The sequence below is a fragment of the Castor canadensis genome, chromosome 11 (genome assembly GCF_047511655.1).
Source record: "Castor canadensis chromosome 11, mCasCan1.hap1v2, whole genome shotgun sequence".
In the NCBI taxonomy this organism is placed as follows: Eukaryota; Metazoa; Chordata; class Mammalia; order Rodentia; family Castoridae; genus Castor; species Castor canadensis.
The window spans coordinates 52,611,053-52,637,335 of record NC_133396.1 but is presented as its reverse complement, the minus strand read 5'-3'; the positions used below and the strand labels follow the sequence as shown (position 1 = coordinate 52,637,335).

At 39.2% G+C, this 26,283-nt stretch overlaps 1 protein-coding gene and 1 pseudogene across 2 annotated transcripts in view; one reads left to right on the top strand and one right to left on the bottom strand.

The window, feature by feature from the left end:
• The window catches only part of Znf287 (zinc finger protein 287), a 64,284-nt gene extending 52,154 nt beyond the window's left edge, over positions 1-12,130 (top strand). The window contains exon 6 of one of the 2 annotated variants that reach the window (XM_020173064.2): positions 4,381-12,130. In XM_020173064.2, coding sequence (XP_020028653.2) covers positions 4,381-5,951 — 1,571 coding nt within the window. In that variant the 3' untranslated portion in view covers positions 5,952-12,130. The remainder of the gene's footprint in view (positions 1-4,380) is intronic. The other variant, XM_074046794.1, reaches the window with a different exon arrangement.
• A 4,128-nt stretch (positions 12,131-16,258) lies between these two features.
• On the bottom strand, positions 16,259-21,898 carry LOC109692340 (BAG family molecular chaperone regulator 2 pseudogene; annotated as a pseudogene).
• Positions 21,899-26,283: the final 4,385 nt, after the last annotated feature.

Genomic DNA, 26,283 nt, shown 5'->3' with positions numbered 1-26,283 from the left:
TGTATATTCCTGTATACCATTTTGTATCTCCTCTCCCATACAGCATATAAGCTAGTTCCCACCAATATCAACAAAACTTATGTTTTATCATATGTTAAATACAAAAATAGTTTCAGTATTACATTAATACCACTACCAATAGCAAACCATGAGAAAGTCCAAAATTTCTTTGAAGTTATTTTTTTTCCTTAGAATTTATCCCACTAAGGGTAGTGCATTCTTGGGTTTTTTTGTTCTTTTTTTTGTTTTGTTTTACATTTTTGAGTATGTAAAAACACTAACACAATTCAGAAGTCAAAACTATGTGGGGGGAGAAATGACCCAAACATTGTATGCACATATGAATAAAAAATATATTTTTAAAAAGAAGAAACTGTGTAGAAAGGTATACACTCCCATAATACCTACCCTATCCACTTCCTGTAGGTAACCATAGTCACTGTTTCTGGTTTATCCTTCCTGTGTTTCTCTTAACATATTCTCATATCTGACTTTGTATACAAAAGAATGTTTATATGTTCTTACATCTTGCTTTCCTGTTCCATTTATTTAAGTCACTGACTTATCTGTCCACCAATATTGATCCTAGAATATGGCATTAACAATGAATTAAACAATAATATTCGAATATTGTATGCTACCTTAGAGTTAACTGCTTCACTTTTTAAAAAAGAAGTAACTTTGGCCAGGCACAGTGGTTCATGCCGGTTATCCCAGCTACTTAGGAGTGGAGAGCAGAAGAACCAAGTTCAAGGCCAGCCTGGGCAAAAAGCTAGCAAGACCCCATCTCAACCAATAAGCTGGGTGTGGTGGTACACAGCTGTGATCCCAGCTCCATGGGAGGCTATGGGGAAGAGGAATCACGGTCTGAGGCCCATCCCAGGCAAAAACTGCAGACCCTACCTGAAAAATAACTAAAGCAGAAAGAGCGTTAGGGTGTTGCTCAAGTGGTAGAGCACCTGCCTAGCAACCACAAGGCCCTCAGTTCAAACTCCAGTACTACCAACAACCACCACCAAAGGTTAACTTTGGTCATTAGGTATTTTAAGAGTCACACTACTCGTTCTTTTATGTAACTTATAGCATTTAGTTGGCAGAATGACACTAAGTACACCTAGAGCACACTGAAAACACAGTGAAATGGACATAAGTCTAGACAAGAATCAGGAAAGTCTGGAGATGCTGCCAGTCTGGGGCCATTTGGACTTAACTTAGCAACATAAGGAGGTTTGTTTCTGTTTTTTGCTGTACTAGAGATTGAATCCAGAACCTTATATGCTAGGCAAGCACTCCACCACTTGAGCTACACACCCAACCCATTTGTTTTTATTTTTGAGACAGGGTCTCACAACTTTTTGCTCAGGCTGATGTTGAACTTGTGATCCACCTGAATAGCTGCGATTACAGGCATGGGCCACCATTCCTGACGGTATGAGTTTTTTAAACCAGTCAGAGAGCTCACATTAGGGCTAAAAATTCACAAAGAAGGAGCAATTTGTAGTTACGTATTTTGGGAAGAGATTTTGCTTTCTGCAGAAAGCACCAAAACTGAGGAAAGAGAGTTCTTTTTCCCTCCTGTAGAGGGGAGGTCTTTGGGGGTTTGTGTTTCTACCTTCCCCTTAAATATTTCATAATCCTTTGTGTGAGAGGCTCCTGTTAGCTCCCCTCTGGAGGCCCCAGCCTGTCTTGACTCCCTGGCCCCTTGAACCTCTAAAGTGGATGCTTAAGGCCATCAGCAGGACTGAGGAGTCATCCAGGCAGCCATCTTCAGCTCTTGCATCTTCCTGGTTTCCCCCTTTTACTTAAGTCTTGGCCTTTTAAAATTACTGTCTTTCCAGCTCAGAGCTATGTAGTAAGTTGAGTCTTTGGTTAGGGTATCTAATCAATTCTGTTTCAGGAAATGGAAGATTTGATAATTCATAAATAGAATAGTAGTTTTGGTTCAGTTACTATCTCAGAACTTCAGTGGTTCTTTATGTTTACTTGTGACCTAGCCACTTTTTCAGGCTCAATCCAAATTATACCTCCCCACTGAGGCCTTCCTTGATTACCTGAATCAATGGTGATTGCCTATATTAGAAATAGTAGACCATTGCTTGGCCTTATTAAGCAACAGATACTTAACCACTTCAACCAACCATTCTGGTTAGTTATATACACACATTGAAGCCCTGCTTCATGATCTGAGTTTCTATTTGTTTGTTTTTTTGTGTTTTTGGTTTTTGGTTTTTTTTGGGGGGGTGATAGGAGTTTGAGTTCAGAGCTTCAGACTTACAAAGCAGACACTCTAGCACTTAAGCCACACCTCTAGTCCATTTTGCTCTGGTTATTTTGGAGATGGGGGGGGTCTCATGAACTATTTGCCCAGACTGGCCTTCAACTGCAGTCCTCCTGACCTCAGCCTCCCAAGTAGTTAGGATTACAGGTGTTAGCCACCGTCACCCAGTTGAATTTCTAATAAACTGATTTTTTTAAACATGTTTATTATAGTAGCAATGTATTCATGGGCATCATTCAGACTTGTTGATTTAAGCTTGTTAATTAGAGGTGGAAGTATAGCTCAGTGGTAGATCACTTACTGAGCAGTATATCACCTTGGGTTCATTCCCCAGCATCACAAAAAAAGAACACACACACATACTTATAGTATTTCCTTTTCAGGTGTGATCCTTGTTACACAGAAGTTAAACTGAACTTCTGGTACTAGTTCATTCTGTGTGTGTGTGTGTGTGTGTGTGTGTGTGTGTGTGTGCGCACGCGCACCCAATTAGTCCATTCACACTCTTGTTTTTGGGGGGGAAGGGCAATAAATCCTGCTTTGAGAAAGTTGGTTTTTAAATTTTTTATTCTGTACTGCTTTATTTCAATATAACTACATTTCTAGTACTAAGTAGCAGTAAAAGTAATATAGCCAATTTATTGAAAGTTAGAAAAGAAAACATTTATAACAGTTCACTTGAGTGGCTATTATATCCAGTCTTGGGCCATTTTCTGAAGGAAATATAAAAAAAATAAGCTATTTCCAGAATTTATATCTAAGGTGAAAATATGAGAGAAACACAAAATTGTGAAATAATGATGTAAGGCTAAGTTCTGTCATGGGCCCGACATTATATTAGGTCGAACCTTACCAAGATTTCTAATATTCAGCCCCATTTTGACCTATTAAAAAAAGACAATTTCATATATGATTCAGTATACCCTGTATTTTAGAATATAAGAAGGAGCATTGTAGAAAGAAACATAAGCTGAGCTATAAACATCTTTTTGTGTGTGTGTGTGCAGTATTGGGATTTTGAGCTTAGGGATAAACATCTTTCATTTCTTTGAATATGTGGAGAAGGTATCATAAGAGAAAGCCTAGAGTCTGGAATTAACATGGCATCAATAGACTCTGGAAATAGTGGATAACTTCAAATTTTCAGTTAAGCTGAGGATGTAATAGACTAGAAAAAGGCTAGCCAGGCACAGTGGCTAACTGCTGTAATCCCAGCTACTTGGGAGGTATAGATCAAGAGGATCGTGGTTCAAGGCTAGCCTGGACAGTTAGCAAGACTTCATTTCAACCAATAAGCTGGGCATGGTAGCATGTGTCTGTCATCCCATCTATGCAGGAGGCATAAATAGGAGGATCGAAGTCCAGACCAACCTAGATAAAAACACAGGACCCTCTTTGAAAAATAACTACAGCAAAAGGGCTAGGGGCATAACTCAAATGTTAGAGCATCTTCCTATCAAGCATGAGGCCCTGAGTTCAAACCCCAGTACCACCAAGAAAGATAGGTAGGTAGGTAGACAGACAGTTATAAATATTGATATATGAAAGTCTGTAGATTCTTTGGAGACTGAATATCAAGTGGAGATATTTTGAACTTTTTGTCCTTTTCTCCTTTAACTTAACACATTTCCAGGTGATAGTGATGCTTATGCAGTTAGTATAGGGACTGTACTTTGAGAACCATTGCTTTAGGCTGCTGAAGATTTACAAAAACTATTTAAGCATGGAAAGCATTCTGTGATTGCTTTAGGAATGTTATATCAGATGTCAGGGTAGATTGGAAGAGGGAGTGATAAGTCACCATACCTTTTGTATAAATTGCTCCATGAAACCACCCAAGTTACCTCACAGAGTCTTAATTTACTGTTTCACTTAACTCTGTGGCCTGACTTCATCTGTTTCATTTACTCTACACCCCTGCTGAATAGGAGGAGCCTCTGCAGTTTCAACAATTTAAGTCTCCTGTTTTTATTCTCTTTCATGTTTTAAGGACCATGTTAATGAGGTTGTCAGCACTATTGTTTTTAGGCATTTTATTCATGTTTATTATTTTGTTACTTTTCTCTAAATAGAGGAAGACTTTTATATTCTTTTTATTTCAGAATGGGAAGCTGAAGCAAAAACCTGTACTCCAGTAGAATATACCCCTAAATTCAAGCAAGGTGGAACCCAGACTGTCAAATTGGAAGAACCATATGACTATGATTACAGATTGGAGAGGAAAGCAACATATACCTTCAGGAACATCTCCACTAATGAAAGAGATTTCAGTTTGAAATCAGTCCTTTCACAAGAAGATGATCCTATAGAAGAATATCTTAGTAAATATGATATATATAGAAATAATTTTGAAAAACATTCAAACCTAATTGTACAGTTTGATACTCAATCAGATAATAAAACTTCTATATATAATGAAGGCAAAGCAACCTTCAGTAATGTCTCATATGGTATTGTACATGGGAAAATACTTCCTGGAGAGAAGCCTTATAAGTGTAATGTGTGTGGGAAAAAATTTAGGAAATACCCATCCCTCCTGAAACACCAAAGTACCCATGCCAAAGAAAAATCTTATGAATGTGAAGAATGTGGGAAAGAGTTTAGGCATATCTCGTCCCTCATTGCACATCAGAGAATGCATACTGGAGAAAAACCATATGAATGCCACCAGTGTGGTAAAGCCTTCAGCCAGCGTGCACACCTTACTATACATCAGAGAATTCATACTGGAGAGAAACCCTATAAGTGTGATGATTGTGGAAAAGACTTTAGTCAACGTGCACACCTTACTATACATCAAAGGACACATACTGGAGAGAAACCATATAAATGTCTGGAATGCAGTAAAACCTTCAGCCATAGTTCATCACTGATTAATCATCAGAGAGTTCATACTGGAGAAAAACCTTATATATGCAACGAGTGTGGGAAAACTTTCAGTCAGAGTACACACCTTCTTCAGCATCAAAAAATACACACTGGAAAGAAACCATATAAATGCAATGAGTGTTGGAAAGTGTTTAGTCAGAGCACTTACCTTATTCGGCATCAAAGAATTCATTCTGGAGAAAAGTGTTACAAATGTAATGAATGTGGAAAGGCCTTTGCTCATTCCTCAACTCTTATTCAACATCAAACTACTCACACTGGAGAGAAATCCTATATATGTAACGTATGTGGGAAAGCCTTCAGCCAGAGTGCAAACCTTACTCAGCATCATAGAACACATACTGGAGAGAAACCATATAAATGTAATGTGTGTGGGAAAGCATTCAGCCAGAGTGTGCATCTTACTCAGCATCAAAGAATTCATAATGGAGAAAAACCCTTTAAATGCAATATATGTGGGAAAGCATATAGACAAGGTGCAAATCTTACTCAGCATCAAAGGATTCACACTGGAGAGAAACCATATAAATGTAATGAATGTGGAAAAGCTTTTATTTATTCCTCATCACTTAATCAACATCAGAGAACTCATACTGGAGAGAGACCCTATAAATGTAATGAATGTAACAAAGATTTTAGCCAGAGAACATGCCTTATTCAACACCAGAGAATTCACACAGGAGAGAAGCCCTATGCATGTCGTATATGTGGTAAATCCTTCACCCAGAGTACAAACCTTATTCAGCATCAACGTGTTCATACTGGTGCCAGACATCGTAATTAATGGATACAGGAGACTTCATATAGGTTTAACAATTTCATTACTTAAATTTTATGTTGTGTGTTCTATGTGTTAAAACATTATTCAAAAGGCTATCCAAAAAAAGTGCAATATGTTAGAAACCACAGTATCAAAAGAATCAGGATATAACCCATTTAAATTTAATATGAAATTTAAGAAGGAAGCCTCACTGGCTTCTTAACCTTTATTTGATCAGTTTAATTCATTCCAGCAAGAAACCACATGAAAGAGTATTTTAAAACCTATAACTCAACAACTCTGACTGTATCTCAAGTATTATTGAGGCCTTATGAATGTAACTTGGAAGGAAATGTCCATCAAGTAGAAATTTCATGGAAGATTATACAAAAGAAAAAGCTGCTTTGGGGCCTTTGTTTCTTCCCACTTTGAAGCCTTAAAATATGTAAAGGGTTCCCTCTCCTTTTCTAATTCCCCTTTTCTGATTATGCTGTAACTGCCATGTGGAACCAGTAGGTTTGAAGAGGGGAAAGTTGAAAGCATCTTACTGCATGATCACTACACTTTCCCTCAAATTCTGGAATATTAAAGAGGAGCTTAATGAAAGGTGATCAGATAGGATAAATAAAATGTATATAACCATTAGGTATATGTACAGATTTAAAGAGGCAAAAATTAAACATCCTAAGCTTAATTTTTACAGTAGGTTAGCTTTAGTTTCACTTGGTTTTGACATCCAAGGTCATTCTGAAGGGGGGGGGGAAATGGGCATAGAGTTCCCATTTTTTTTCACCTGAGTCCTAAATTCATGTTTCCCCTGTGGCTCTTGTACTGTAAGAAATCCATTTCTTCCATGGAAACACATGATTCTTGAGTGCCTACTGTGCTCAGGTCCCAGACTTCTTGATTGCATCCTTTCAGGTCTTGTAACAGTGCTGAAAACTACAGCTAATGTAAGCAACTGAAAACTTTTTAGAGTACTGAGAAAGTAAGATGATCTTAATTACTTTCCCAGGGATTGAGCATTAAGAAGCCTGCTGAACCCAGGCACAGTGGCTCACACCTGTGATCCCAGCTACTCAGGAGATAGAGATGGAGAGGATAGTAGTTGGAGGCCAGCCTGAACAAAAAGTCTGCAAGATCCCATCTCAACGACTAAAAGCTGGGTGTGGTGACATGCATTTATCATCCCAGCTACATGGAAAGCAGAAATAGGATATCAATCCAGGCTGGCCCAAGCATAAATGCAAGATCCTATTCAAAAAATAACCAAAGTAAAGTCAGGTGCCAGTGGCTCATACCTATAATCCTAGCTACTTGGGAGGCTGAGATGAAGACACTGGTTCAGACAAATAGTTGGTGAGGCCCCATCGCCAAAACAACCAGAGCAAAATGGGCTAGAGGTGTGGCTCAAGTGGTAGAGTGCCTGCTTTGCAAGTGTGAAGCCCTGTCCCATCAAACAAAACAAAAGCCTGCTAAAATTGGGTTGCCAAATATTACTCCTTAGCCCAAGTCAAGGAAGCAATGAAAGCAAACTAATGTAAGAGAAAATAGTGGGAAATAGATTCAAGCTCACTGCAGAGAAAGGGGAGAAAATCAAGGTGAAAAGGTAGTGAGGAAAGAGAATACATACATCTAAAATAACATGAACTATAACTAAATTTAGCCTATAAGAAACTAAAGACAAAACATTTTAAAGGATAACTATAGAAGCCTCGTACTCCTTCATACATGGAAGTAAAATAAAGGTTATTTAATGTGTTGGGGAAATATCATTGAAAGCAGCATTGATGCAGTAATTATCAAACAGTGACAACTGAACTGTGGGTTTTAAACAGCGTGAAAGGAAGACTGGCATAAATAGGTGAAAACACTTGTATTTAGTATAGCATTCTACTCTCAATATAAATCTGAGATTTCGTCTTGCTCTTATCTGTTTCTTCAGTACCTTGCATGTAGCACATAATTACTACATGTTTAAATTAAGTTACATAAATAGAGTTGAGTAATAAGAATCAACTGGCATGGAGTGAAAATTGGTAGAAATGAAAACTTGTTTGCGCATGTATCAAATGTTTAACAAATATTTACTGGGTAACGAGGAATCAGAAACCATGGGACATCTTTGCACAGGGCAATTTTCCTGAGCTAAGTGAGAAGAAACAAATTCTGGTATCATAAATATCAATTTAAGCATGTATTAACTATACAGCTTCATTAGACATTAATTACTATTTATATAAACATTCCACAAATAGGTGCTGGAGGAGAGGCTGGGATAGTCCCACCTTGAGGCTATACTGAGTTTTTTTTCTTGAAGAAAGTGTCACTTTTCCCCCCTGACATTAGTTAACCTTGATTTCATAGTATTACCATTCACAAAGTGCAGGTTGCAGAATACTCAAATTATGCCTATTTCATAGTTATTTTGCTAAAAAAAATAAGTTGTATTTAAGATACAGGTTTTGCTTTTGGTTTTTTTGGGGGAGGGGTTGGTGTTGCTTCATACCTTGCACAACACTTCTTTCCATTGGAATGAATTGTGGAGTATTACAATCCATAGTGCATTACTTTGTGTTTCCTGCCTTTGTGTATTCTATGTAAATAATGCATTTATAAAGTCTTCCACTGATTCAGAGGCAATTGAAGCCCCTATAAAAGTAACAGAATATTAGTGCAGAATCCTAGGTCTTTGTGTGTTTTTCTCACTTTTAGACTTGTGTGACCCATGAATAATTCAACAGGTTTTTAACAAATAGTCATATTTTCTACAACTCTTATTAGGAAAATTGTCATATAGGCAGAAAAGTTCAGATGTAATAAAGTGAACTGTACCTATCACCCAGATTTAAAAATTGACATTTTGAGCAAGGCACTGTAGACTCAAAATTCTAGCTACTCAGGAGCTAAGATCAGGAGGATTGCAGTTCTAGTCCAGCCTGAGCCAAAAAAAAAAGTTTGCGAGACCCCATCTCAACAGAAAAAAGCCGGGCATGGTGGTACACATCTGTAATCCAAGCTATGGCAGGAAGCGTAAAGTGGGAGGATTGGGTCCTGTGATACTGAGCAAAAAGTTAAGACCCTATCTCCAAAATAATCAGAACAAAAGATCTGGAGACATGGCTTCAGCAGAAGAGCACCTGCCTAGCAAGCAGGAAGTCCTAAATTCAAACCCCATTATCACACACACACACACACATTTCCATACTTTTTAACTAAACAACTGGAAAGTAACAGACGACATTTCACCTCCAAACATACCTCATAAAAGAACAGTCATTTACATAACCACAATACCTCAAAGAGAAAAACAATACTAATCCCTAAATACCTAATACATGTTTAAATTTCCCATTGATCCAATCAATTTTCACACATACCTTATTGTATCTGTCTCATCATCCAGAACAGTCTCCATCTTTGGTTTCTCAACTCTGTTTTTCAGAGAGCATGTCAGCTGTCTTGTAGAATGTCTCAGAATTTGTTTCCATGTGGTTTATGTTCTGTTGTATTCCTTGAGGTTTTTGTAAATTCAGAGTTAAAGGCTTGATTGAGTTCAGGCTAAACACTTTTAACAGAAACACTTATGAATGCATTTCATTTTGTATCATCAGAAGTCTCAATATCAGGTTGGCTCACTGTCAGTGACGTGACATTTGATCATTCAGTTGAAACAGTAATCACCAGATCGTGCCAACATAAAGGTCATTCTTCCTGACCTTTACATTAACATAAGTTGTGTACTGATTCTTGGGCAGTGTGAGGATATTCTGCTTACCAACTTTTCACCTGGTCGTACAGGTACCTAGCCAATAATCCTTGCCTAAACCAGTTTTTTCATCAAGATTTGTAAAGTGGAGCCAGATGCTGGTGGCTCACACCTGCCATCTAACTACTTGGGAAGCTGAAATCTGGAGGATCAAGGTTTGAGGCCAGCCTGGGCAAATAGTTTGAGAGACCCCCATTTCCAAAATAACTAGAGCAAAATGAACTGGAGGTGTGTCTCAAGTGGTAGTACCTGCTTTACAAGCTTGAAGTCCTGAGTTCAAATCTAGTCCCATAAAAAAAATTTGCAAAATGGTGATTTTTCTAATTCTGTCATTCTGTATTTGAGTGGTATTATTCTGTGAAGGACTTTCCCTCACTATCTGGGAATGCACTACAGACAGGACAGGTCAAGTCTTTTCTATTAATTACCAGTAAGGCTTTTGGTGTCATCTGCAGTGATGACAAATAATTCAGTATGTTATTCAATTATGATCATTGTTTCTTATGTTTAAATTGTTCCAAATTTGGTTAGTTGGGACACTCGTGTCATTCTCGGCATTTTCTCTCCAGTCTTTGGGCACCTAATTGCCTTTTGACACAAGGTATCTCAAGTTCACCTGTGCTTTCAGTGCCACAGCCACAGAATGAAACATTTCTTCAGAAATCCCCTGGTCCTGTTCGTTGGAAGCTATTTAGAAACCAAGATCTGGGCACCACACATGCTCACTGCAACTGTAGTGGCATTAGCAAAGGTTTTCAACCATTCCAACTTAGTTTTCATAAGAAATTCTCTGCACTTATTTTGTCAATTGCATACATTTTCTCAGTTACCTCATTATGTAATGAGGAATATTATTATTACATAGCTGAAATAAATTTTTGGGAGCAAACCACCAGGTCTTATTAAGCATAAACATATTGCAGAGAACAGAAGTGTACAGGAGTTTGTTTCTACTCCCATTTCCTGCATGGGGGACAGGAAATGTTTCTCTTATTTCCCATTTCTCCCCACTTTTATCCTATTATACTAAATTGCTTTCCTAATAAACTTTACTATTGCTTTTACTACAAAGAAAAAAAAAAGAAATGTTGAACATACCAGAAAGGAGCAAATGTAACAAAAAGTCTTGTGCCAAGATCATTAGCACAAACTTTTACAAAGGGAATGGAGTTTGTCAGTTAATCTTAAGTGGGTTAGGTAGGGAGAGCAGTTAAGAGAGCAACTAGATATGTGATGCCTACTGTATTGTAGCTATTAATGTCTTGATGATTTTATTTATGAGCTAATGACCTCTAATCATTTTGGTGGGGTTGGTATTCAAACCGAGGGCCTTACACACATACTAAGCAAACGCTCTAGCACTGAGCTACGCCATCAGCCTCCTCCCATCACATTTCTTAAATCAGATTTCTTGTACATTCTAATCCTGAGGATCTGTTTCATGCAAATCAAGTACTACAGCTTTTTTTTTTTAACTTGGTCTTTAAAACTTTTAAAATTAACATTTCTTCTTCACCTTGTATTCACTTGCATGTGCCGATCAATCTACTCTTGGTCCTCTATTTCTGTTACTCTCCCTATGATTCTATATTTCACCCTAACTATTAACCCCTTAGAACACTATAACCATCAAAAATGGCAAGCATGTGCACTTTGGTAATCTGTATAAAATGTGTGTAAACATGTAAGCAACAGTCTTCCACTCTGTATGGATGGAGAAAGTGAAACTAATGTTAAAGTGTCTTGCCTGAGGTCATATGTCATATAGTGACAGAATTAAGCATTGAAACCCATACCTCCTAGCACTTAGTTCTTATAAAGTAATGGTAATTGGGAATTCTAAAAACAGTGTGTACCTACAATTTTATAAAATTATGTATTTTTATAAGATAAGAGCACTCAAAGAGTTGTGTTTTTGTCTTCTTTCCCATGCAGTTCCTTCAAATCTTTAAATGTGAATAGCCCAACTCAAGATGCACCTCACCCTGCCAATTTTTGGTCTCCCACTCAGATCCTTCCCAAGTTTTAGAACCATATAATCAGTGATCACTTGAACTATCTCACAGGTACCTTAAGGGATTTGATCTAAAACTAAATTGTTTTCATCCTAAAACTTCCTCTTTTTAAATTTACCATAACTTTGACAGGGAATCTAGAAGTCATTATCTTCACCAATAATCATCTTAGTCATATTGATTTTACAATGAAGTTGCCTGTTTGGTGCCTACAGAGGAGAGGTCTTTCCCTGATAATCATGTCATACCAAAATAAGATCTGTACTCAGAAGTTGGAAAATAATGATCTTACCCACTGAACGTGATTAAAAACTGTATCTAGAATAGTATATCCAATCTGAGCACTGTACTTCCTAAGGTCTTAGGAAACCCTAGCTATGAAGGAGACCACTAATATGGAGGTAATGAAGTGTGCTAGGAAGGATACTTATGGTCCTGCCCTTTCTTGAACCAAAAGAAAGCAGTCATGGAGAGGATTCACTTGAGAACCAGAACAGTCCCAAGCAATACACAAACAATAAGTATTAAATGGATTAATAAACTCATTCACTCTAACAAACATGGGTGTACAAGGTACTGACCAGGTAAGTCCCAAGTATTCTATAAAAACTCACTTTCTATGATTAAAAGTACCAACATATTTTTTCTTTACTATAACATTTGTACTTTATAGTTACAAAGCATTTATACACACATATATATTCACATTCATTTCCTCTTTAAGTCTATATGTGTTTCCTTAGAATGGAAAAGGAATGACTTAGGTACCTTCTCTCTTCCAGTACCCAGAACACTGATCATGGATGAAACTTACCCTTAAAAAGATTATTTAGTGATAATCACTAATAATTCACAGTATTAATTTTGTGAAAACTAGAAACCAGAAAAAAGGCCCAAACCTGCCTGAGACCTAGTCACAAAGAGCATGGTGTCATCTCATCCCCTTCTCAGGACTCTAAAGATTTGGGGAGGAAGAGAAAAAGCCACATATACTCGACTTACCCTTGGCAGAATTCCCACAAATCAGTAGGTATTATATACCAAAGTGAAAGGTCAAATGAGAGCCTGGAAATAGTCCTACTCTCTCCCGGGTAGAAAAAAGCAGCTCATGAATTTTGCTATTTGGGCTAGCACCTCTCCCCTGAATTATTTCTGTACCACGAGTTAGAAAATGCTGGCTGGTAGTCTGAGATAAAAATTGATTTTCACATCTTTAAATGGTTAGGAGAAAAGATACCTTATGACCCATGAAAATTACATGAAATTCAAATGTCAGTGTCAAGAAAACTTTGTTGAAACAAAGTCACACCCATTTGTTTAAATATGGCTCAGGGTTGCTTTTGTGTTACTGTAGAACTAACAACTATAAAGAGACTGAAAATATATACTAAAATATATACTATCTGACCCTTTACAGTTCACCAACCGTCTACACAAATGGGTTAGGGACTTAAATGTACTGGCTAAGCCAGACACCAGGCAAGGTAATAAATGGAGCAACACTCCTGGGGAAGAACAAGAGGGGACAGTGTCAGGAAATCAAAGTTGACCAGGAGCGCTTTGATTCATGGAAGGGAAGGAGTACAGAGGCACAGCGCCTGAAGTTCGGGTTAAGAGGTTAGTCTGTTCAGGGAGCCAGTGAGCAATGCTGCTGAGGGGAACTCTGGACGGGCAATGCCATCCTCTTCCGGCCTTTCCATGACTGTGTGCATATTCCGTCTGTCTTAAATAGTGGTGAAGGAATGTTGAGGGTAGGAACATGGGTTATTTGAGCGGCTTGTCTGATCGGGTTCAAGAGCAGTGGCTGTCGTTCGCCTACTGTTTTGCCAAAGTCTTGTGAAAGGAAACGTGGGTTCAAGCTGCACTTGGTTCCTAACACGCCATGTAATTCGGGCATCCCTTTCCTCTAACTTCAATCCTTCATTCAAACGAGTCTGTGAGAAGAGCAGCTTCTCGGAAGAAAGGCCTTTTTCATTCTTACTATGAACATTTTTGTACATCCCATCTACGCCCTATCGATGCCAACGTCCTCCAGCCTCTCGCGTGCGTGGCGGGGAAAGCTCCCTCACCCGCAGACAGACTGACTGGGAAGGGACGGCAAGGGACCAAGCTCACCTCCCGCAGGACGGGGTCGGGCTCTAAAGCTTGTTCAAAACCGTCCGCGGTAGAAGAGCTGCCCTTCCCTGAACTACGCCTCCTCAGCCTTCACTCAGGATGTCAAACACCGCCTGCCGTCCCGGGAGATCCCGGCGGAAGCCCAGCTTCCGGATCGAAAGGTTTCTGGGCGGAGCCGGACACGCCAATGTTCATGGGCAGCGTGGCTTGCCGCCTCCACTGCGCAGGCGCACCGCCCGCCGCCGGGCCCCGCCCCCACGGCGTGCGCACTCGGCGCGGCGGCTGTCAGCGAGCGGCCACGCATTGTCTGGGGCACGCGGGAGAAACTGTGGGTGGGCGCTGGCCCTGGTGGCCTTGGTGGCCCGCCCTTTGGCCCTACCTTAGCAGGACCTTCGCAGGGCTTTGGTGTCGTAGGGGTGATTAGAAATTAAGCGGGAGAGATACGCTTTTTGTAGGATTTTCTCATGCTGAGCAGTACCGGTACATCAACTGAGCTACTTTAGGGCGCTCTACTGAGGGACTTGTTGATGGGGTTTCTGTAAGTGGCCGCGTTGGCATCTGTCCCCATATTTTGAAGCACATATCATTATGTAAACTTTTCAGTATAAATTTCTAGATATGGAGACTACAAGCCTTTTATGCTTTAGTTATTTTTCAGGTAGGGTCTCCCTTTTGTGGGGCAGGCCTCGGATCAAGATCCTCCCACCTCTGCAGCCGGGATTCCATGTGCGTGTCAGGCCTTGTGGTATCTATTACATCTTTTAAAATTAAAAATAATTACCTGAGACCGGCGCCTTGGCTCACGCTTGTTATCCTAACTACTTGGGAGGCTAATATTAGGAGGATCGAGGTTCAAGACCAGCCCGGGCAAATAGTGCATGAGACTCCATCTCCAAAATAACCGGAACAAAATGCACTGAAGGTGTGGCTCAAGTACCTGTTTTGCAAGCGCAAATCCCTGAATTCAAACCGCAGTTCCACCAAAAAAAAAAAAAATTACTTAATATTGAGCAAATATCATGGCGATTTCCCTGCTTTATGTAAATTTTTTGCTTTTTTCCCCTGCAGTTTATTTGAATGAGGATCCAAATAAGTTCTACAGTTTGAAGATGATAGATACGCCACTTAAGTTTCCTTTTTCAATCTGTAAGTTCTGACATTTTTATTTCTTTCAAAAATTTTCCTGGAGGAACTGGACGCCAGTGGCTCACACTTGTTATCCTAGCTACTCAGGAATCAGAAATCAGGAGGATTATGGTTCAAAGCCTGCCCTGGCAAATATCTCAAAAAAAAAAAAAAATCACAAAAAAAGGGCTGGTGGAGTGGCTCAAGGTATAGGCCCTGAGTTCAAACCCCAGTACCAAAAAAAAAAAAAAGAAAAAAAAAATCTTGGAGGACTTGTTTGTTCCTGTAGAGTTTCCCATTGTCTGAACTTTGCTGTTATTTTACATGTTCTTGTGCCCTGTGTGCTTGCTATTAACTGATAGCAGAAGAGGCTTAATCCAGTTCAAATTCAATTTTGAGGCAAAAAATTCATAGGAGACTTGTATTCTATCTGAAGATACATAATGTCTGGATTTCTCTTTTTATGATGTAGGAAACCATTCATAATCGTTACTAGACCATTAATCCATCAGGTGTTGCAAAATAGTGTCTAGACATATCATTCATTTATAAATAGAATTATCCCACAAAGAGAAACTTTCCCATTAACTAGTTGGCAGCCTGAGGGGACAGTTTATATAATGATTTGTTCCTTAACAGCTAACTGACAAATGAGGATTTTTTTTTAATGGTTTATTTTCTGGATTATTTTTTTGGAAATTTTAGAAAAATGATGCATTTGAGAGGACAAGTGGATATATAATTGTTCACAGTGGTGAAATTCAAGGTGGTTAACATTTTAAGTCATGTTTCCACGGATATAAAAATATATTCATATGAGATTTGTTAAGTCCTTATGTTCAAAAGAGTTCGATACAGATGCCTAAAAAATTGAATGACAGCATGCAGAAAAAGATTCTGATTTTTTTTTCTCCTTCCAAGTACACCGAGTGCTTTGACACTGCTTACTCTGTGTGTGTGCGTGCACGTGTGTATGTTGCTCAAAGTAAGGAATTTTTGATCATCTAAAGGCCACAGGTTCCTGTGTATTCCCATGCCGGAATCCAGGAAAGAGCAGTGATGCTTTTCCCTTGGCTGAGCTCTGTTCCCCCCACATACTGTGTTCATCCACAGAATAGTACAATATATGTGCTAGATGCTAGAACAATTCAATTCAAAAACTTCTAGATAGATAATTAAAATACTTCTAGTTTTAATTATTAAACTGTTAACACCGGATTATTTTCCCCATCTGCAACAACTATCAACAGCAGATAAGGGACTCTGCCTAACAGAGCACCTAGAGTAGTATTTTATCAACAGCACCCTTAGGTTTGAAGACTAAATCTGCCTTCAGCATTACGTTTTGGTTCTGTTACCAGCTCCTTTAGAATGCTCTAATAGCTTGGTGGACTTGTCAGAGTTTTCAGTATTTCTACTCTTATCTTAATTTTCTTCTGATCTTCAAGAGCACAGCCAGTTCTATGGATTGAAACTTCTGGTCACCTGGCCCAGGTGGCACATCAGATGAATATATGTTGTAGAGGGTCATTAAATGACTCTTAGCACTTCCCAAGTCATCCAGAAAGTTCTTGACCACCTCAATAACTGATAAGCTGATTCTTGCTGCTGGGGGTTTCTGATGTTTTCTACTGAAAGTTCAACAGTAAGGGTTCATCCCATCAAACAGTTTGCAGTTAGATTTAATTCTTCTCTCTCTCTGTCGCTGACATGCCTCATGTCCTGGCTGTTCTGGATGCTGTGGATCATTTCCAAAAGGATCTCTTTCTCTTACTCAACAGCAGTTGCTTCTTCTCTCAGAGCTTCCACCCTGAGCTCCAGCTGGTCCAGCAGGCAACCCTAGAGGTGAGAGGAGTGACAGAAGTGGCCCTCTTTGGCCTTGGTGCTGATCTTTGCCTAGCCATGTGGGCCTGAGGCAACTGCTCCTCCTTCCTCTCCCTTTTTCTTTCCCTCTCCACCTCACTAATAGTCCTGCTTTTACTTTCACTTTTTAGGTGTTTTGTTTTCCCCTGGCTTCTGCAGATGAGAAAAAACATGCAATTCTTGTCTTTGCAGGACTGGCTTATTTCACTTAACACGATGATCTCCAGTTCCACCCATTTTCCACCAAACAACAATTTTATACTTAATGGCTGGATTAAGCCCCATTTCTTTCTCCATTATGGGTCCCTTAATTGGGCACCTAGGCTGATTGCAAAATTATGCTATTGTGAATAGTGCCACAATGAACAGAGTGTACAGTTCTGTATAACTGTAGTAAGCTGACTTTACTTCTTTGGGGTACACACCCAGAAATGGTACAGCTGGATCACATGGAAGGTCTACTTTTAATTTTTAGAAGACCCTCCATACTGATATCTATAGTGGCTACTCTAATTTAAATTTTTTTTAGAACTGAGATTTGAACTCCAGGCCTCATCTTGCAAGACAAATGTCCTACCACTTGAGTCACAACCCCAGTCCTTTTTTGCTTTAGTTATTTTTCGAGTTTTTGTCTGGGCTGGCCTAGAACTCGATCCTCCCAATTTCTGCTTCCCAAGGAGTTGTAATGACAGGTGTGAGCCACCGTGCCAGGCCTATTTGCTGTCTTTTTAGGTGTCCTTAGAAGTTCAAATTCAATTTGTAGTTATTATTCTTATTAATACTTAAATTATTTTATCTTTGACCTGTGGAAATTTTTTAAGTTGGTTCCTGAGCCTCTTGACATAACCTTAGTTGTCTTTGATACTTTGTTTTCTGAAATGGTCAGATGTACAGGTTCATTTTGCACACTTCCTGCCCTAGGTGTGGATTTAACCATTTCTTCAAAGGAACTGGTTCCTTTTAGCATCTAGAGAACACCATCTAGATGCTGGTAGAGCCCATCACTGCTGAATAGTGGTGTCGTGAGGCCTTTTCCAAATACAGCAAGAGTTCCAACTGACACTTCCCATTCAAGTTCAGGGCCACAGAGTTTTTACCTAACCCCATGAGTCTTACATCTATTCTCCCCTACTGGAGACATAACTTCTTTTTAAAAAGCAAACTTATTAGGATATATTCATTGTTTAGGATATATTCATTTATTAGGATATATTCATTGACAATTCCAAATAGGCTTTTATTGTATATTGGTTAGATCACCACCACTGTCTCTCTCCCTTGACCCCCTCCCTGCCCCACTTAAAAAATGGCAAGAGGTTTCTTTGTTCTATTTCATTTAAGAATAGGAAGACATAAATTCTTAATTATACCACTATAGCTATTCATTTACATTATTAAGCTCTACATTTCTTAAAATTCCCAGAACAACCATAACATAATACCACCAATGACAATGTTATTGAACAGTTTAAATTTTTTTTTTAAATATTCCTAGCTGGGTACGAGTATCTTACTCCTGTAATCCTAGCTACTTGGGAGGCTGAAATCAAGAGGATCAAGGGGATGTGAAGGTCATCTGGCTGCAACATCTGTCACCCCATTGATCACCAGAGTTGATTCGGCTGATCTGGCTGGCTAGGCGGTGTCCCCTTCCTCCCTCACTGCTCCATGTGGTCCCTCCCAAAGCTGCGCGCTCAGTCGAAGAGGATGACCATACGTGATAGAGGAGGACCGTTCTTCCGTCAAGGGTATACGAGTAGCTGCGCTCCCCTGCTAGAACCTCCAAACAAGCTCTCAAGAGGATCGAGGTCCGAAGTCAGTCCATACAGAGAGTTCTTGAGACCCCTGTCTCAACCAATAGCTGGGTGTAGTGGCATTCATGTGTCATCCCAGACTATGTTGAAGGCTGAGATTGGGAGGATAGAGGTTCCAAGCCAGCCTGGGCGAAAAAACTTGCTAGAGCCTATCTCAATGGGAAAAATCTAAGTGTGGTGGCCATGCCTGTCATTCCAGTAATAGAAACTTAAAATATGAAGATCATGATCCAGGCCAACTTGGGCAAAAAGCTCCAAAATAACAAAAAATAAAATAAAAAAGGACTGGAGGTGTGGTTCGAGCAATAGAGAGCACCTGCCTAGCAAGGGAGAAGCCTTGAATTTAAACCCTAGAACAACCCCCCCACACACAAAAAAATCCTAACTAGGGATGTATAGTCAAATTAATATGTTATGAAGTTGGAATGATTCCTTTCTGGGTGTTACAGCACCAGCTTGATACACAGTATGGTAGACTAAATCATGGCCCCCAAAGACATCCATCCAGATCCTAAGCCCTGAAATTTGTGAATGTTACTTTATGAAAAAGAAATTTGGGGAGTGCAAATAATTAGTGGTCTTGAAATAATGAAATTATCCTGGATTTCCTGGGTGACCCTAGATGAAATCACAAATGCCTTAGAAGACAAAAGTAGAGGAAATTTTATCAGAAGAGAAGATAGTGTGACCACCAAGACCAGTACTGGAGTGACACAGTCATGAGCCAAGGAATACTGGTCACCAGAGGCAAGGAATGAATTTTACCCTAAAGGCCACAAGAGGGAGCATGGCTCCAACATCTTGAGCTTGACCCAGTGAAACTGATTTAGACTGCTGGCTTCTAGAACTGAGAGAATAAACATCTGTTGTAAATCAACAAGTTTGTGGCAACTTGTTACAGCAGTCATAGAAAACAAACACAAGTTTGTTTGTTTCATTTTCATTTCAAAATTTAGAGATTGCTTTTTTTGTTCATTTTATAAGCCAGGTTCTCATAAGATAGTCTAGGCTGACCTGCAACTCTCGATCCTCCTACCTCAGCCTCCTTCAATTTTATGGCTTATTCTCCCATATTTTTAAACATAAGGAAATGTATACACATATGTTCATACCTTTCCCACTCTTTCTTAGATATCATGTAGCATACCATACACACATCTCTCCACCTTGGTTTTTCCGTATAAAGATATATCCAAAGGTCATGGAGATATTTCTCACTCATTCCTTTTTATAGTTGCAAATTATTGCACTGTTTGGATGTGCTATAGTGTATTCAATCAGTCCTTTCATGATAGGAATTTCCAAAAGAGTTTCCAAAACAGGGAAGAAAGGATAGAAAAAGAAATAGATTAGGTGGGACAAGTAGAAAAGAAGGTAGATTTATATCTACATTGACATTAAATGTAAATGGAGTAAATTTCTAGTCAAACATCATCAGATTGGGTTTTTTAAAACATCCTGTTCATAAAAGATGCATTTCATTTTTAACTTATTTTACTTCTAATTGACATATAGTAATGGCACATATTTATGGGGTACAAAGTGACATTTCAATGCATGTATACCATGTATAATGATCAGATCATGGTAGCTGGCATATCTGTTGCCTCAGATGGTTCATCATTTCTTTCATGTATCATTCAAAATCCTCCCTACTACCTATTTTGAGATATCCAATTAATTATTGTCCATCATACTTATCTTGGAACATGAGAAGGCATTCCTCTTATCCAACTGCACCCCTATATCTGTTAGACCGAAGAGAAACAAGAAAGGAAAGACAGAAGATGGCTCAACATCAACATGGGCTTTAGTCAGGAAAGAGAGCCTGTCTCCAGCAAGAGAGCTAGAGCTCACAGCCATGTACAGAGTTAGGGCAGAGGTAGGCGGAGCTGGGTACGGTGAAGGTCAGTGGGAAAATTTTCTTGTATGTCACTAAGGAATGCTATTGCTGAGCAACTAAGGAAGATATGCTGTGGTTAGGTCACTCATCTGCTCAACTGTCCTTGGAGCCCACCTGGAGATAAAGGTTAACAACTGTCCCTTTGTCCATCTTTGGGGTTGGGTGGGGAGCTTCCAGTAAGCCACCTATAAAGGGGTCTGGTCTTAACATGTCTGCCCTTACCATTCACCCTAACAATATCCATTGTCCGTCCTCTCCCCATCCCTCTACCCCCCATACCCTTCCCAAGTTCTGGTAATCAATATTCTATTCCAATATTCTATTGTCTACTTTGAGATCAACTTTTTAGCCTCCACATATAAGTGAGAGCATATGATATTTGTCTTTCTGTGCCAGACTTATTTCTTTTAACATAATATCCTCCATTTCCATCCATGTTGCTGCAAATGATATTATTTAATTTTCATGATTGAATAATATACCCCTGTGCGTATAAATATACCACATTTTCTTTATCCATGCATCTGTTGATGAACACCTAAGTTGATTTCACATCTTGGCTGTTGTAAACAGTGCTTCAGTAAAGTGCAGATAAAGAGATGTACTTTAAATAGAAAGGCACAAAAAATAGAAAGTAAAAGTATGGAAATTAACGCAAGCACTAATTAAAAGAAAGTTGATGTTGCTATATTGATATCACACAAAAGAGATTTTTTAAGGCAAAAAGCATTACTGGAAATGAAGCGTGATATTTCATGATGTGAGCATTAGTCCACCAGAAAGGTAAAACAATTCTGAATTTGAGATGTACTTAATAACTCCAACATACATAAAGCAAAAACTGTCAGGATTGAAAGTTGAAATAAATAAATCATCAATCATAATATGATAATTTACCATATCTCTAATAATACCTAATAAAATAAGCAGATAAAGGCTAGTAAAATTATAGACAATTTTTAAAATGTGATCACACTGTACTAATAATTTTATAGTTTGTTTTCATTTAAACCCTACTGAGCTGTTTTAATTTTTATTACTGTGGGAATGAACTTCTTTTACAAATACAAAAAGCTTTCAGCAAATTATGTTTGAAATACTCTATAGTAGTCTCCCCTGATCTGTGAAAGACATGTTCCAAGAACCCCGCTGGGGGCCTGAACTGTGGATAGCACCAAACCCTATATATAGTCTGTCTTTTCCTGTACATATGTAACTATGATAAAGCTTAATTTATATACAGAATGAGATTACTAATAACAAAAAGTTATATAAATATTCTATCTCTCAAAATACCTTATTCTACTTTCACTTTTTCACTTGAAGCAATTTACAGCTTCTCTTTGGCATGTCTGAATTACCAGCATCTCTACGTTTGTGCTTTGAGGCTATTAATAAGTAAAATAAGAATTACTTGGATACAAGCACTGAGATATTATGGCAATGGATCTGAAATATAAGATGACTCCTAAGTGTCTATCCAGGTAGCATGTGAAGCATGGAGTCACTAGACAACAGGATGGTGTATATCCTGGTCAGAGTGGAGCAGATTTCATCATATTACTCAGAAAAATGTAGAATTTTAGACTTGTGAATTATTTCTTGGATTTTCCACCTAATATTTTTGTACTGCAGTTGACCAGGGATAACTGAAACCAAGGAAAGCAAAACCACAGATAAGGGGCACTACTGTACTATCAAAGGTATAAAATTATTAACTTTTAACTCCCTTGTTTGGGCTGGAAGTATAGCCCAGTGGTAGAGTTCTTGCCTAGCATGTTCAAGGCCCAAATTTCAATCCCCAGCACTATCAGGGAAGTAATGAAAGGAAGGAGGAAGAGAAGAAGGGAGGGAAGGAAGGAGGGAGGGAGGGAGGGAGAGAGGGAAAGAGAGGGAAGGAAGGAAGAAAGAAACTCTCTTTTTGGCAAAATAAAGAATTTGGTATTCACACACACTCAACCTCCTCACAACTTCCTGTTACATTAAACTATCCAGCTTTCACTATGCAGCCCTATTAGCATTTAAGGAAACCTATTTTAACTACTTGGGATGTAGACTTCTGAAATTTATTCATTTAACCAACCAGCCTCCTACTGATAAATGCTGGTTGTCCCCAATTCTTTACTATTCTGTATAGTGCTGCTGTAAACGTCTGTTATGTGTGTGTATTTGTCAAATTAAGCCTCATTTGTAATGTTTGATTTTTAAGTGGAGAAATCAAAAGCAAATATGACAAAAATTTTAACCTCTGCTATATCTATGTGACAGGTGTGTGGGTGTCTTATTTTCTGTAGTTTCAGAAAGTGTGAAATACTTTGTAATCAAAACTATATTCAAAAGTCATTCAAGCAGAATAGGAAAATGATCCAGTTTCAATCATTCTGTGGTAATTTCTTCTAATACCAGTTTTCAGACAATACTCCTACAAAAAAACCTTTAGTGACTGTTTCTTTGTGTATGTTTTCTTTGTGTATATGTATGTAATTAAAATGCACCATTTTAATTATTTTAAGGGTACCATGTGGTGGTTTTACTTCAGTCACGATGTTGTGCGACCATCACCACTGTTCAATGTTTTCATTACCCAGAGACAAGCTTCAGACCAGACAAAATTGTCACTCTGCAGTCCTCCCTTCCCCAGCCCCTGCCAACTGCTAATCTGCTTTCTCTCTCCATGGATTTACCTGTTCTGGATACTTCATATAAATGGAATCACACAACATGTGGCCTTTGTGACTAGCTTCTTTCAGTTAGTAGGGTTGCTTTTGTTGTTACTGTTTTTAGATACCATCTCACTGTGTAGCCCAAGATAGCCTTAAACTCACAATCCTCCTGCCTCCGTTTCCTGAGTGCTGGAATTACAGATGTGCACCACCATGTCTGGCTTTTGAATTAGCATGTTTCTGAGATTTAAACATGTCTTAATATATACCACCATTTAATTCATTTTTATTACTTAATAGTATTACATTATATGAATGCACCACACTCATCAGTTGATGAGCATTTGGGTTCTTTCTACCTTTTGGTTATTGTGAATAGTACTGCTATGAAAATTCACATTCGTTTTCTTTTTGAATAACGGTTTTCAATTCTCTGGGGTATATACCAGAGAATAGCATTGCTGGAACATGTGGCAACATTGAGGAGCTGCGGACTTCTTTCTATAGTAGCTGCACCATTTTACATTCTTATCAGCAATGTGTGAGAGCTCCAATTTCTCCACATCCTTGCCAACTCTTGTTGTTTTATAGTGGGTTTTTTTTTAATTATTATGGATATGAAGTAAGTTTTCATTGTGGTTTTGGTTTTGATTTTTTGTGTTGTTGGTTGGCTCTCCAACCATGGGCAATTTAACTCCCTCTGGTTTCATTTCCTCATCTGTTAAGAGGGGAATAATAATTGTCCTCCTTTCTAGAACTGCCATGAGCATTAAATGAAATGGAATGTGTAAAATGCTAGTCTGGTATACTATGCAGTTCCTCAAAATATTAAAAATAGAATTAACATATGCTATAGTTGAAATGAAGTATCTCCCAAAAGGCTTGGCTGCCAACTAATAGACTTTTGGTATATAATTGGATCATGAGAGTTCTGATTTAATCAATAGATTGATCCATTGATGGATTCATAATTTCTTTTGAGTAATACTGGGGTTTGATACTTATGCTTTTTAGACAAGTGTTCTATCACTTGAGCTATACTTTCAAGCTTTTGTGTTGGTTATTTTTTGAGATAGGGTCTTGCTTTATGCCCAAGCCAGTAGGGACCACAATACTCCTATTTAAATTTCCTGCCTCGCTGGGATGATAAGCAGAAGGCACCATGTCATTGGCTGAGATGGAGTCTTGATGCTTGCTGGGGTTGGTCTCCAACCACAATCCTCCCAATCTCTAAGCTCTGGAGTAGCTACTTACAGGCTTGAGCTACTCTTCCCAGCTTGGAGTCATAATTTTATGGCATTATAGAGAAGTGGTGGAAACTTTTGGAGGTGAGGCCTAATTGGAGGAAGTTGGTCACTGGGTGCATGTCCTTGGGGACTATATCTTGTCCCAGGTCCTTCCTCTGCCTCTTTTTGCTTCCTGGTTGCCATGAGGTGAATAGCATCCTCCTCTGCCACATTCTCCCATCACCATGATGTTCTGCCTTACCATAGGCCACAGAAATGGAACCAGCTGATCATGGATTGAAACCTCTGAAACTGAGATAAAAAATTAATCTTTCCTCCTTTAAGTTATTTCCCTCAGGTATTTGTCACAGGAACAAAAAGACTGATTAACACACTATATGATCCAGCAATTCTACTGCGGGATATACACCTGAAAGAACTGAAAGCAAACACTCCAACAGAAACTTGTACACCCATGTCATAGAAGCATTATTCACAATAGCCAGAGGTGGGAGAATTCCAAGATGGCGGCTAGAGGTAGGAAGCAGAAAGCGACCCTCCTATAGTGAAATCTTGGAGAGACGCTGGAGACACACTTTGCAGGCATAATCACCGAGAAAAGGCATAACTTTGACTCCTCCACACCTCCAGCCGGTGCAGAGAATCTCCACTTCACGTTAAACGGAGAACTGAGGAGGCCCCCGGGCCGCCAGGGCTTGGGAAGACGCGGACCAGGTGAGCTTCGCGGTACCGCGGTAGCCTCACAGACAAGCCTGGGCCAGAGCAGCATAGCCCCCTGGACAGACTGACCTCCACCCGGGAAAAAAAGAGAAACTGAGTAATAAGCAATAAGAACAGTTAAGACACGCTGGGAAGAGGGTGGGGCGCCCTGAGCGCTGAAGATTGGGGGAAGGGAATCCTTCCCGGGACTGTAAATAAACAAGCCGGGCGGGCCGGAGAGGCTCTGGTGGGAGTGGGGTGTGCGCCCAGCAACCAGGAGCGGGGACACTTGTGAGAGGAGGGAAGACCCACTTCCCACGTGAACTGTAAATAAACACGCAGGCCTGACAACGCGGGACAGTGTCACCTTTCCCAGTGCTTGGAAAGGGGAAAGCCTGTAGCAGAGGCTCCCGCACAGGAGAACTCTGAGCAAACAAAGCCTGTGGGACCAGGTGAGTGCTAAGCTCACCCCAGAGATCTGCATAAATAACGCCGCCAGCTACAGGCTGAGAGCAGCAGGCAGGCAAGCCACAGTTGCAGATACCACTCTCAGAACTGCCTCCAGACGCTTTTTTTTCTTTTTCTCCCTACCTTTGATGAGAGAACAACCGAATTACACCTGCAAGCTGGAAAAACTTACTGAAACTGTATTGCATTTGAACTGGGGTCACTTGGTGGGGCTTTTTTTTTTTTTTTTTATCTTCTGTGTGTGTGTGAGTGTAGTTTTGTTCTACTTTATGCATCCCCTTTGATGAGACAACTACAGAACAACATCTGAGGCACCAACTCCAGGACTGGAGATTGAGACGGACATCCAAATTATTAAGACTGAAATTGCATTGCATATAAACTTGGAAGTTTTTTGGTTTTTTTTTTTAATTTTCTATTTTCCATTTTAATTCATTTTTATATATAGATATTACTTTCATATACTTATTTTTTATTTTTTTTATCTTTGATTTTCAATCCTCTCTCTGTCACTCTATTGTCTGTTCAGCTTACTGTCGATTAGTACACTAACACTCCCTGTTTATACCTTTGAAACTCTCTTGTCTGATACCTTGTTCTGCTTTCTCCCTCTTGTCTGTATATTTGTTTTCCCCTTTTCTTTAACTTCTTGCTTTCCATCTCAGCTCACTCTTC